At 38.1% G+C, this 14064-nt stretch overlaps 1 protein-coding gene across 9 annotated transcripts in view; it reads right to left on the reverse strand.

Moving 5' to 3' along the window:
- Nucleotides 1-1189: 1189 nt before the first annotated feature.
- The window catches only part of CHL1 (cell adhesion molecule L1 like), a 127932-nt gene continuing 115057 nt past the window's right edge, over nt 1190-14064 (reverse strand). For 7 of the 9 annotated variants that reach the window (XM_080605754.1, XM_080605759.1, XM_080605757.1 and 4 more), the window contains 4 exons: nt 10172-10333; nt 9356-9487; nt 8629-8701; nt 1190-6718 (listed from right to left, as the gene is read on the reverse strand). In XM_080605754.1, the coding sequence (XP_080461880.1) occupies nt 6499-6718; nt 8629-8701; nt 9356-9487; nt 10172-10333 (587 nt within the window). In that variant the 3' untranslated portion in view covers nt 1190-6498. Of the gene's footprint in view, nt 6719-7899; nt 8702-9355; nt 9488-10171; nt 10334-14064 lie in introns of all 9 variants that reach the window. The other 2 variants (XR_013955416.1, XM_080605760.1) reach the window with 2 other exon arrangements.

The raw sequence follows: 14064 nt of genomic DNA on the forward strand, positions 1-14064 counted from the left end.
AGTCCTGAAACCTTCCTGCTAAAGTGAAATATCTAAACACAAGAGAAAGAGAGAAAGAAAGTAGGAAAAAGAGAAAGAGAGAGAGTGAGAGAGAGACAAAGGCAAGAGCATTTCTCTCCCTAATAAATATTCTCAAGATAGTACAGAAAACACCCCAGGGTTAGAAGGCAGTGAGCTATTCATGTCTCACACTTGAGCACAGACTAGACCTTTCAGATTTCTGCTAAGCAGCTTTTTTTTTTTTTTTTTTTTAATGGGCAACATCAGCTGTTACAGATTTGTCTGATGACTTTTAATGAGTTCTCAATAGCAGTGGTTTTACTGTTTTGGGTCTAGGACAGGTGTGACACTGCCTGGTTAACTTTTCTCCATGGACAGGCAGCATGGAAATAAAGAAATCATACAGTGCTGAATATTGTGAGAAAACCAACCAACCAAAAACACACACAAAGGCAGGATAACCATTTTAAGACTTAGCAGCAAGAGGACTACAGATATTTTATTTTTCTAATTTCCTTGGGGAGAAAAAAAAAAACTTAAATTTCTATAAAATAAATACGCTCAGATTTCAGACTTTTAGCATAATTGGGGATTTCCACATGGGAAGAGAAGGAAAGAGAGGGAATTACTAGGTTATCAACTCACCATTTGATAACGACCTTTAATCAGAGGAGCAGAGACCAGCCCTACTAACCTCTCTAGCTGGGTTCTACCACGTGTAGCTGGATCAGGAGCTTTCACCTCTGGTCAGGTCTGGTGGTGCTGTGGTCTTCCATTTCATTGCTAAGTGTATATTAATACTGAATAATTTTATTCTTGCAGGTATTTCACCTTCCACTTGGGTTAACACTGTGTCTGCTTAGGAGGTTATGTGATGCTACTGACACAACCAGAGTATATAATGCATAATATACGTGCTACCATTATAGAGAATGATACTTTGGTCCAGGAAGTTTTCATGCCATGCACCTGTGCCAGCAGTTCAGGTTCTGCCCTGCTTTGGTGTGGGTCAGGCCAGTCTGTCTGTCCGTTTGTCTGCAGCCACACAAACCCAGCACAAACCGCAGAGGCTATGGATGGAGACTGGCAAAGAAATATTATCCAAAAAAAAAAACACCAAACATCACCAAAATCACCACCACCAACACACACACAAAAACAAACCAAACCTGCTGATTGCAGCTAAGGCTTTTGAAGATTACATCAAGTCAAACTTTTATTAGCAAAGTTGAATTTCATGTAAAATGAAAATATCTTTTAAAACCATACGTGCACGTATGCATGATACAAACAGCCACTACAGTACAACACGTTTCTCTAAACTTTAATAAATGCACACTAATATTTAGCTTGAAAAGGAACATTAACGGTGACACCACATTTGCTTTGATCTTTTCTCATGAAATTACAAAGTATCTTGTTTAAAGTAAAAATAATAAAAAATGAATCAGACAGTATGCTTTGGCTCAAACCCACGCATTGTTTCCTGCATGACAGCTGAACAAACCAGTGCAGATCACAAAACTCACTTGCTTCATCGTGTAGTTGAAACTTTTACGTGAAAGATACAGAACCGCGATGTAAACATGTACTGGTACTCCAACATTGTTGTACGCCTTACTCTGAAACACTACACATTTAAAGAGATGCAGCTGAGGGCTTGATCTGTTGTCAAAGAAAGTAAATATTCTTGCCGTGAAGAACTGTATTTATTTATTCGTTTATTTTGCTGTCTGTTCTTTCAGGTACTTGAACTAATCTAGACTTACCACTCACCTGCAAAATAATAGCTATAAAAAGTTATGGTGAGATTTCCATTCAGAAGTGTCAAAGGATCAGTGAATGTCACTCTAATTTTAGTTTACAAAACTACATGTGGAATTACCGTAAAAACAAACAAACAAACAAACAAAAACCACCCAAACAACTTTTGTATAGAAAGATTGTGCTAATATTTGTTTTCATTTCAAAAAGAATAATGGCCTAAAAAGTTTTATTAAAACCTCTTATGCATTGGATCTGACCCATTAAGTCAATGGAAGCAGTTAGCAGAGAAAAGAGCTACTCATTAAAATTTGTATAATAAGAGCACAACAAAACAGAAAACATTAAATGATATGCTATTTAAATCCATTTTAACTTGCATAACAGAAGTTTTTATATTGCTACACATACAAACATTTTAATCCAGAGGGGAAAGCCATTTTCAGATTTGATTTTTAATCCTGCTCTTGCTACGGATCCAGCCCCAGAGGAGCTTTGATGCTCAGCCCCACATGCAACTCTCTGCTGAAGAGTGGCACAGAAATAGGGATTTCTTGTGATAGGTTTCCAGATTTTCCCATTTTAGTATATATATGTATTGAATAAAAACTTAGGTCTGAAATTACAATCTGTACAAAATCAATGATGCACTGCTCTGTGAATGCAAACTGTTGCTCACTAGCAATGAGCTTGCACAGAGGGTTGTTTTTTTTTTCCCCATTAGTTAGGAGGAACTGATTTTATTTGCTTAATCTTATGCACAGTCAAATCCTTACAGCTTTTTGAGAAACATCCGTACCTCTACTGCTCCAAAGAACTCTGCTTAAGTCTACAAGCGAGGACCTCTGGGGACAGGGAAATGCCTCTTCCTTGCAGGATGAAACTGCATCCAGGGTTGGTGGAGACATCCAACGTGAAAGTGTCATTTCCCACACTCGTACCGGAAGCAAATTGTAGTGGCACAGCAGAGCCAAATGTAACCAAGTGAACACCCATGGAACCAGGGGATTAATAATTACCTATCCGACGCGGTCTACAGGCTCACACACTGGCCATGGCTGACTTCATCATCCCATTTTAATAAATACTCCTGGGCAGAGCAAAACTATGTTATTCGACTAACAGGCCATTTTGGAACAGCTGTACAGCTGGTGACACTTTTTATTCAACCTGCATGGCCACATTTCCTCTCACCTGTAACAACGTGCCCTGGACAAAAATTGAACCCATCTCCTGGCAGTCACAGAAATCTGCTCAGGAAAGTGTAAGCTTGCTCTGGTAGTTTACTTCTGAAAACAAATCTCTGAAAATCCATTTGTACCCTACACTTTCCAAAATACGCTGTGTGAGTGGTGCCCTTACAATGTAAAATAAAATGACAATAGAGAAAAAAAAAAAAAAAGTAAATGGAAAAGAAATGATTGGAAAAGAGAAAAACGTTCCTGTGAGTTAGACTCCCTGGGAGTTTCAGCCATTTGGTTAATATTCATTGTGCACATTCCTCAAAAGTCAGCGCACACTGCACAAATTCCATTGCACATCTTTTTGTCACTGTATGATTTTTAGGCCCTGAGGCATAATGAAACACTAACATTAAGATTTAAGGATCTGAATTAAAATTTTAATAGAAAAAGCACTCATACCAGCACAGATGAGTAGCACATCACAGGAATGTCATAAACATCTCTTAGCAGCAACAGAGCAAGTGATAGCACAGGGGATTTATTCATTCTTCGATAATTTGACACTCGCTAATATGATTTGAAATTTGGGTCTGTTTAACATAGGTGTTTTCTGGGACAATGAGTCTGGTTGATCTGCATCGACCCAAGTACAAGAAAACACGACCATGACTGCTGATGGATTGCATCCAGCCTGGCGCTGAGGAGGGTCCTGGGTGAGGAACCCACGGGTGGGGAAGCTCTGCCTGTGTAAGCCCTTCCTGAGCTCTGCACAGGGCAATTTGTGAAGTCATGGCGGGGAGCCTGCCCTAATTTTGTTCCTTGACTGTCCCTTGAACATCTTTGAGTAATGACACTCTCTCAGTGTCCCTCCAGGAAAAACGCCCAGGGGTTTTGTAAGCTTATGCAGGCTTGGGAGACGCTAAGGAAGGTGAGGAGCAATGTGAGATGGACCTGAATCCTTGGTATGGGCAGACCGGTTGTTTCAGGATCTATTTCTCCAAGGACTGGAGAAAGCTGCAGGTGGTCCCCTTTTCACCACTGGAGATGGCCAGTGGCTGGGAGAGAGAAGACTTGGGGGCTCCCTTTAATATTTACAAAGTATCAGCAGAAATATCTCAATTCAAAACACAAAAAATTTAAATGAAAATGACTGAGAAAACAAAACAATGGCTGCCCGCAATCAGTGTTGCAGTAGGTTGAGCTAGTGCAGATGATTCCTAGAGGAAATACCTTAAAACCAGAAGAAGATTGTAACAGAGGGTGTCACAAGCCTCATCACCTCTTAGTCTTCATCTGGGATGGGCTACAGCAAGACCAGATGAAGATAAAGATCCTGGTGGGAAATGTCTCTATTGACAAGATGCTAGTTTTCACATTTCTCCAGTTATGTCCTCCCTTCTTTACAAATGAAGATTTTTATTTATTTATTTATTTATTTTTGAAATGAGAATGACTTTTGGACTTCCTCAGCATTTGGACTGAGTGAAACACAGAAAAAAACTTATAAATAATAAAAAATGAATGACTCAGTCAACTCCTTCACACCATCACAGGGGTCATGGACATGGAGCGGAACTGTTTTGGATTCAGGGTAGATTCCTGCTCATCCTGCCATGCTCATACAGTTGGGGTTTAGGGTGTTTTTTGTTTGTTTGTTTGTTTTTGTTTTGAGGTGGCTGTTTGGGGTTTCCTTTTTCAAAATCGAGGCTGCAGGAAAAGTCCTTATGAAAAAAATTAAAAATTAAAAAAAAAAAGAGTAACAGATATTCAAAAGCACTGAGCACCCAAGACCCCTCACTATGTTGTTCAGAAATCACTGAGCACATCTGACAGTCCAGCTGCCCAGTGAGGATCCCACTTGCGTGGTTAGCTGCCTGTGGTCCACGGCCTTTCCTCTTCCAGCCAAGTACATCTCTGTGTGCCACTAACAGAGCTTTAGTTGTCGGCATTACCTGTAAACACGTAACCATATGAGTAATCCTTGCTTCCTCTCTTTCTTCCACTGAAGTAATGGAGACCATGAAGGAACCATCAGGGATATTTCCCTAATTAATACCATGACACAAAATGGCTTTTAGGATCTCCTAGAGTAAGTTTTTAAAAAACATTTAACTTGAAGTGATGGTCACTTGTAAGTTCAAAAAGAAATGAAACAATATTAACACTCAACTCAAATAAGCATATTTCAAAATACAAATCTTTTTGAAGAAAATCAGGAGATTCCAATACAAAAAGACCAAAAAAATGTGCTGTACAGCTTTGCTGAGTTAGTGGTGGAAAGGACTGGTAAAGAACAGAACCAGATTTAAACCAGCGTTCAGTAAACAAAATATAAAAGAAACTATACCATAATATTTTCTCTTTGCTTTTGCCTTTGTTTATTTAACAATGAACTGGTGAAAATAAACAATCTCTCAGAAAGTCAGGTAGATCTATTTTATGGGACCCTAGAAGGAAGTAAGATTTATATGACCGGTATACACACAACTCTGTCAAAAACTAGTTTTGCTGGCTGAAACTCATACTGAGAAGCAATTCTATTCCTACACAGCTATACAGACCCATGCTAGCAACATGTCTCATTTCAAAATAAAACAAGGCTAATTTTCACTTGTGTCAATATTAATATCATCTGTACAACGTCTCCATGAAATGTATGCTAGCACACAAATATACAGATATGAGACGGACAAAAAGCGCTTTGCTTAGAAATGCAGCTTGCAGAGACTAAGGAAAAGAAAATAAAATTCTGTCCAATAATGGTGGATGGGAACCCTGTTTTGCCTTGCCACAGGAAAGTTACTGCAGCTTAACTTATTTAAGGAAATAGTGCCAGCTACTGGACAGAAAATTTAACCACAAGGCCAGAGCTTCGTCTTTTCAGAGCATATTTTCTGTGGATAAAGTTGCATTTCAAAGTACTGATAATTGCAGTCAGCTGTAACCACTAAAATACTTTTAGAATATCAAAAGCAAAGGAGTTTATGTATTTATGAAAAAAATTATATAATATATAGAATATATTTCTTAAGTAACTTAAAATATCATTTTTCTCATTAGTATGCACTGTGTCACTTTGCAGAGTAACCTGCCTTTTTGTCCACTTTCCTTGCTCTGTTCTGACCTCAGCAATGCTGAGGTCATGATACATGAGGGAATAGTAATGTATAAATATATGTACAAAGTGACAACAGCCAAACAAGAAAAAAAATATGCTATACAGAGAAACATATTCCAAACCTAAGAAACATGGCAAAGCAGTTAACTATACATATGTAACACTAAGAAATTCCATTTTGGTAAGACTGAGTGACACATTTTGTATAATAAAGAACGTTTTGTTGTGTTTCAATTAGAATAAAACACCTGAAAATTAGGATGGAAAAGTCTCAGAAATCATCTCTTAGTGGCAGTGACTTTTTTTTCTATTACCTGGATGTCAGGTTCCTGACTGTCTCAATTGGCAACCTGCTTCCAATCACTTGTGGTAACTGTGGAGTACTAATCAAGATAAATAGCACAATTAAACATGAATCTTCTCACTAGTATTTTACGCGTACAGAGGAAAAGTTGCCGTAGAGCAGCTCCCAGTGCTTTCGACTAATCCTTTTTCCTTAGATCCAGAATAAGCTCCAATAAATGAACCATCTTCATTGAACATCCCGTGCTCCCCTTCTCCATAATCTACCAGACTATCAGCACTTTCGGTGGCTTTAATGTCCCCGTTAATTGACCGGAGGCTGCCTTTCAGCGGCTTTTCATCGCTGTCACTACAAAACAAAGAAATGCCTTTCCAAAAATCTAGCTTTTGATTGCATGCACGGAAACTGCTCTTCTACTGTGAAAACAGGAGGGAAGAGCAAAGGAACATTTCTCTGTGGGTTGTACATTGAGAACAACACGAACATGAGTTCTGCTTGGTCCAGTGGATATCAGCCAGTTCATCTACACTGGCCTATTGTATGCCTGAATTTCCCATGGGTATGATGTTCTGACTAACAGAATTAACAAATAACATAATAATCTGCTCATATAACGTATTTGTTTAATGGCAATTTTTTGGAAATGGACAAACCATCAAAACTGAGGAAAAAACAGGAACTTACATTATCTGTTCATCCTAATAGCAATGCAGAAGAACAACCAAAGCAGCCTAACCTCTCCTGACTGAACATGACGTTTGGTTGACCTTTACTTATCTCTAAAGAATTAAGAAAACGCTTTCATCCAAAGGCCACTTTTAACTTCCTGTTAAAAGGAAGTTAAAATTTTGCAGTGCCTTGGCTCACTCAATAAAAAGTGACAGCGAAACCCTGAACTGTAGAGAGAGGTCTTACAGCCATACATGGCCATATGCATCTCCCATGTCACTGCTCGTAATGTTTACCATCTCCTGCAAGGTGCCTTCAGCAGCTTTGGCTGTAACTGATTTCTCTGTAAATTGAAGCTGGTCCCAAGCAGCCCGCCATGGCTCGTATGGCTCCAGCATCCTGCACATCCTGCAGGCTGCTCGCACACATGGCTAGAGTCTGTCCCTGCCTCTGCAGCCAAACAGGGGCTGAGGGTAAAGGAAACATTCCAGATGTGTCTGCATATTCTAAACATGCTTTCACCTCTCAAAAATAATCATACACAAAGGGGAGGGGGAAGGTAGATTAAAAGAGTATTAAAAACAAAAATTAGGGCTCTGAACTAGGTACATAATTACTCAGGAATGGTCCTTGCTAACACCAAATCAGTGTGAAAGCTTTGGTGATGTTATATAAGGAAAGACAGAGAAATGCACCTGAACTTTACCTCTTCAGCATATAATCAACTACATGTATAATCTATACAGTAAAAATATTTGCTACTTTTCTGCACATGGCATTTCTATTTATAAAAAAGACAAGTTTGGACTTTGAGGGGAAAGGAGAGGGGGTTAAAGTTATTAACCTCAGGACTTTCTTACCTTTCTAAATATTTGTCCCATTAGAAAGCATTAAAAATTAAATAAAGATGAAATTATGCAGAAAAAAAACCTATTCCAGTACAAATAATGTAGTATATATAAGTGGGATTTCATCAGAAATTTCATGTCTTTAAGGCCAGCATAGCTCTTGTAACAATGCTTTTTTCTTCATAACACACTTACATAATATCGTAAGTTTTAGATATTTTAAAGCAGCCAAAGTGATTATTTCAGTTCTCCTACAGAAACTTCGGTAGTGAGGTGTTCTATTTTGTTTGCTTATTTGTTTGTTTTTGTCATCTCTTACAGTATTTCAAACTTTTCTTTGTTTTATTCCACAAAATGAACATCCCCCGTATTACATGATGAGGGCCTGACTGGCTTTCAGAAGCCCACTGAAGACATAGAAGTCTTTCTATTGACTTCAGTTGACGTCAGAGCAGCACCCAGATTATCAAATATATTTACATTATTCATACAACGCTAAATAATAAAAAGTGAAAAATGACCACTGATACATCAACATTTACTTATATCTCAACTTGGGTGGATTTAAGTATAGTGGATATACCTGTATATCCTTACTATTATCCACTCCTGTCAGGTTTGCTTTGAAAATGAAAAATAGAGTTACTTGCATGCTAGAAAAGTGTCCTAAATAACGATGACATCTGAAAACAAACAAAAGCCCAACAAACAGAAACGCTTGTTAAAGCAAGTCCTATTTACCTATATTCCCCAAAGATTTCATCTTTTATTGATTGAGCTTCGGGATCTGGATTCAAATCTTCTTTTTCTTTCACTGTAGAAATAAAATAAAGCACAGATCTGTATGCCGTGTTCCGTTGTGGACTTTTTGTTTTGCAGGCACAATGGGAAAACCACCTGTCATTACCTACAGCCTAAGCCTGAGGGCACCAGCTTGCCCTACGTGTCTGACAGTACCAAACAAGCATGCTTCCACCAAGAGCTTGGTGCCACTACTGAATTGTTAAGAAAGCTGGCAAGTGCTTACACATAAATCCTTACTCGTCACTTTGAAAACTGAAGAATTACGGCTAGCAAAACATCCTGTTGTTCAGCAGTTTGGCTGCACACGGAAGTTATGGCAGTTGTTAAGCAGCATTTATCAGGCTGAAGTGCACACATGTTCCAGCCAAGGGAGGCTCGGAGGTGCAGCTGGTGAAAAGCCTCTATGGGTGGATTAAGCACTGAAAGATTCAACAAGCAATATCCGGGGCCTGAGCTAGATCTCTGACCAGCACACAGCACTGTCTCATCCAGAGAGCATGGTTTTACTTATATTCATTACAATCCATTCAGTGGATATTTATCAAAAGCTACAAAACCTAATTGGATGTTTTTGCTCATGGCTTTGCAGCCTCCAGAGATAAAAGTCTGAAGAATGTTTGTTGTTAACATGCGAACATAGCAGAAGGACAATAAATTCATTTACCTGAATATTTTCCTCCTTTATTTCTTCTGACAAAGCAAACAGTTAGCAGCATTAGGGTGAGCAAGGCAACGGCACACATCAGTCCAATAAACCACCCCTGGGTGGAAATCCCGTCGTAAATGCCAGCATAGGCTTCATGAAACAGAAGAGGAGTTCAAAAAACAAAAACAAAAACAAAGACATCAATCAGAGGAAAATGGCAACGCCTGCCATTAAATGAATACATAACATTTTCTTCACTGAATCATAATTGAATCAGACTATCACTACTTATCGTGTTCAACTTAAAGAAATACAGGACAGAAATACGTCCAGAGCGTTACATTTTTAGACTTAAGGTGAATGTGCTGTCTACAGGGCACAATATAGACATTTTGGGAAGGTAATTCTGAGAGAGTATTTGACTCATAGGATTAATGCCAAATAGGAAAGCTGAACAGAGAATTGTTAAGCCTCTCATGCAAAAGCAGTTTTGTGAAAGAAACAGAGTTAAAAGTGCACCTGATGCATGCAAAGCACTGGACTGGCACATTTAAAATGGGTTATATCACAGCAATACCCTTTGAAAATCACATAGGAGGTAAAGCTATGTTTTGTAAGGGTTTGTAATTGTTCCAGGCTCTTGTGCTTCAGTTAAAGCACAGACTTATTTACACTCCTATGGGACTCAATTGCAAGAGTCAACTTAAAAACCACAGGACATAATGATGCATTAATGTCTTTGGTACACTTTCACTGCACAATGTCACATGAAACGTCAACATTTATTGACACTCAAAAGAAATCTTTGTCACCTTGAAGGGTTTCATTTCTCACCTCTCCCCCTTGTCTCAATTACATCTTCAAAAATGCTATTGTTATCAACCCAATTCTTAGTCACTAGACGAACTGTATATTCAGTTCCAGGGTCAAGTGCCTCTATGGGGTGAAACTTTTGGGTGGGGTTTACTGCTTCTGAAATCTTGCCGATCCCTTTACCTATGGAACGTACATATTCAAGTCATATTGATTAATTGAATTCATTGAACAAAAGGCCCGTGAAATACATAGTTACAAATAATGCAAGTAACACAAATATGACACGTGAGGACTTTTAACGTTTGTCATCAAATAATCTAATTTTCAAAAACAGAGAGTAAACTAAAAAACATTCCCACTATTTGATTTTTCATATTCCATCAGATAAAACAAACAGCAGACTGAAATAATCCTGATGTTTATGAAGGGTTTTGTACATTTCCCAGGATAAAAGTTAATATTGATGGGGGATTATGGATCTGCTTTAACTAATGCGTGCTTAAAAAATTACAACTTGAAAAATGGGCTTGCTTCGTATAGATAATCTGGGGTTTGATGCTTCTCCCATTGAATGGAACTCAGCAGGGAAGCACAGACAGCTTGTTATCTGGAAATGGATTCTTATATGTCTCATGAAAAAAAATAACATTGGGATTTGTAACTCATTTCTCCCCTGACAGTGATTTTCTATGTCCTTTTAAAGTCCACAGTGCCCACAATGCACTGCTTTAGTTACAGCGGAAGCTTTCTTTCAAATCGACATTTAGGTATTTAAATGTTCTTGATGAGTTTAATATTTGATTAAGAGGTAGAAGGGAATTTCCAATAGGTCTCATTTCAGAGCCTCTTTACTTGCAAAAGGCCTGCTGTAACTTTAGTCTGCATTAAGATTGCAGAGTATTAAATATAATTTTTAAAATTATCATTTGTGGGTAACAGAAAGAGGACTTCTCTGAACATGAGCGCTCACTTTGTGAACACCACAAACAGTCAATTCAGCCAGGCACATTCAGACTTGTGTGTTCACATGGGGAATCTCTGCAGTTAACCAATGGGTGCAATACACACGTGTGCTTGACCTCAATGTCAGAAAAAAAAAAATTTGGAATCTACCACTGATAAGGATAGCTCTTTAATTGCATTCAGTTGCCTAATTTGCGTGATTTATCTGGCCATCCTTTTGAAGTCTTTTAAATTAAGGATTGAGCCCACGGTATAATTTGGAAACTACTTGACCAATTAGCACTGAAAGTAAAACGATGCTCATTAATACTTAAACTAGTAAACAAGCAAAGCAAGAAGCTTTGAGAGATTAGGGCTTAGTTGACAGCTGAAGGAAAAAAAAAAGATTAAGACCAATGTAAGCACAATCAAAGAAGCAGTTCAAGAAAAGTTTTCCAAGACAAGTGTACATGTATTGCAATAAGCAGTTAAATTAGTAGACCATTGGGACCCACAGGGAACACATACAGCTGAAAAACTGCTGATAGTGAAGCACAGCAAATTAGCATAAATTAATCCATCAGCTGGTAGTTTTTGCTACGTGAAGTATATGAAACTCAGACATAATTTTTAATCAAACTACAAATTAAGCAACAGGATACCACAGGTACATTTTAATTGCATGTTCTAAAATCAAGACATCACAAAAATACATTTAATGGAAACAGTATCCATAAAGTAATAAGAATTAATGTGAACTTAAAACCCATTGTGCATTACACACCATGTAACACATATGCATGCCAAGCATAAATGATAATCACATATTCCAATCTGCAAACAGCATAGGTCTCCTTGGGGTCACTGAATTCCTAGGAAGCAAAATGTTCAACACAGAGCTCAATGGTATATACCACAGCTGTGGTTCATGGGCATTTTGTTACACCACTCTCGCAGGTCCACATATCCCACCTATTTGTTCCCCCCCTCCCCCGGGAAATGGGGATGTCTTTAAGACTGTCCAGCGATAAGCGATTATGTGATTTTTTTCCACACGCTTTCTTTCTGGTCTGTGTTAGACAATCAATTTGGCACCTAAAGAGGAGAAAGGATTGCTAATTGGGACAAGTGTGGTAGTTGGAATAGAAAAAAAAAACATTGTACCATCCTGAAAAATAAGGAAAAGCTCAACATACAGAAAGGTCAGTGAGCTGCAGAAATTAGCTTCAGAAAATTGAAAGCAGTTGGGTTAGGTTTTTAATCTACAATAGGGGAGAAGCATTAGTAATAAAGGCATATCACCAGCACTTCTCATCCTCCCCCACTATTTATCAACCATACCATGGGACTTGCATGAACATTAAACACTGAACTGCAATTTTACAATATTCCTACTGGGCTTTGAGATTTATGAGAGCAACAGAACACACTTTTTTTATAGAAGCTTATGGTATAAAGGGAAAAACAATATAAACTGCCCCCAAAGACTTACAAGTGTGCTAGTTCTCCAAAAGTTAGCACATCCGTTATAAAACATGCTTAACTAAAAAAGCTGGCAGTCTAACAGCTAAATACTAATTGTGGGCAACATCCTAATTTATAACCATACCTTTCTAAGTACATCTGCTGCAATAAATGGGAAGATGAACTTTCATTATTTTTCCCCTACTGCCTGGCTATTAAAAGTGTATAAATATGCATCACAAGTATCCTCCATCTTCTGCGCTTTTTTAACGCAGGAAGTAATTCATGCTAAACGGGGAATATTTTGAACTGTAGATTAGCAAACCTGCTGTGTGTAAAATTTATTGAGAAGAATTTATAGGTGAGGCTACTGAGTTAGCAATCAACTGTTTGTAGGAGAGATCTGAGCTCAGACAAGAAGAAAGGTTATAGTTTGTTTCATCTCTTGCTGCATCTCTTTTGCACTGGCTGCACTGAGGAAGGCTGGTAGCAGAGAAGAAAGGAAGGCACAATACATAGCCAAGGCATACAGTTAACTGCAAATGTGCTTAAAGTACTCAAAGACTGATATATTTAGCATATTATATTTCATATGTTTATTTTTAGGCATATTAGACATCAAGCTCAAAGTGAGAGGGTTTTGAAGCAGTGACATATCACACCCTCCTCCTCCCTGTGCAGCAGGTGCCGCGGCTGCAGCGGAAGCAGCAGAACAGAGAGGCACAAATGATAGAAAAGGAAACTCGTCAGCAAAAGTTCAAGTTCTCTTCATTATGACAAAACAGGGTATGCTTTCACCCAGAATCTGGGGCTTTGGTGGTAACAATGCCAGTGGTTACATACAGCTATGGCAGTTATATTTTTCTCCTGCAGCTGTGCCCATGGCAAAAGAGAACTAAAACCATATGTTTTGTTACAGATAGTTGCTTTCCTCATCTTACGATGTGTGCTGAAGGTTAGTACTTCTGGTCAAGATTTTCAAAAAAGCCTGGGGGAGTTAAGTGCCAATTGCCATTGAAATATAATGAAACTGATGAACTTCCATTCCGTGACTTCTGTGCAAAATAAAGCCACAGTTGTGCAGCTTCCTCTGGATGAAATTTTCATTAAAGCTTGCAATTTTGGACACACAGTAATCATTGTCAACATGTAATACATATTTAGTAATCCTTCAGAAACACTGGTAGCTCTAGATAAAAAGAAGCTTTGTGTTAAAAAAAGGACCGTTATATTAAATGATTTTTTTTTCATATATGTAAGAACATTATTTTGTGTTATACTTCTGAGAGCTAATGATCATTGGGAAATCAACATTTTCAAGGGGAAAATTAATTAGTTTGTAGGTCATTTAAGAAATACTGCCTGAAAATGAAAAATTAGAGATAAAACATTTTCTAAAGACAGCATACCTTCATCTCTGGAATGAAACCAAGATAAGTCCACAAAAATTAAACTATTATTTATTTTGCAGTACAATGCAAATACCCCTTTGCCCAGGTTCTTCA

This window comes from Anser brachyrhynchus (assembly GCF_964034855.1).
Source record: "Anser brachyrhynchus genome assembly, chromosome: 10".
Taxonomy (NCBI): Eukaryota; Metazoa; Chordata; class Aves; order Anseriformes; family Anatidae; genus Anser; species Anser brachyrhynchus.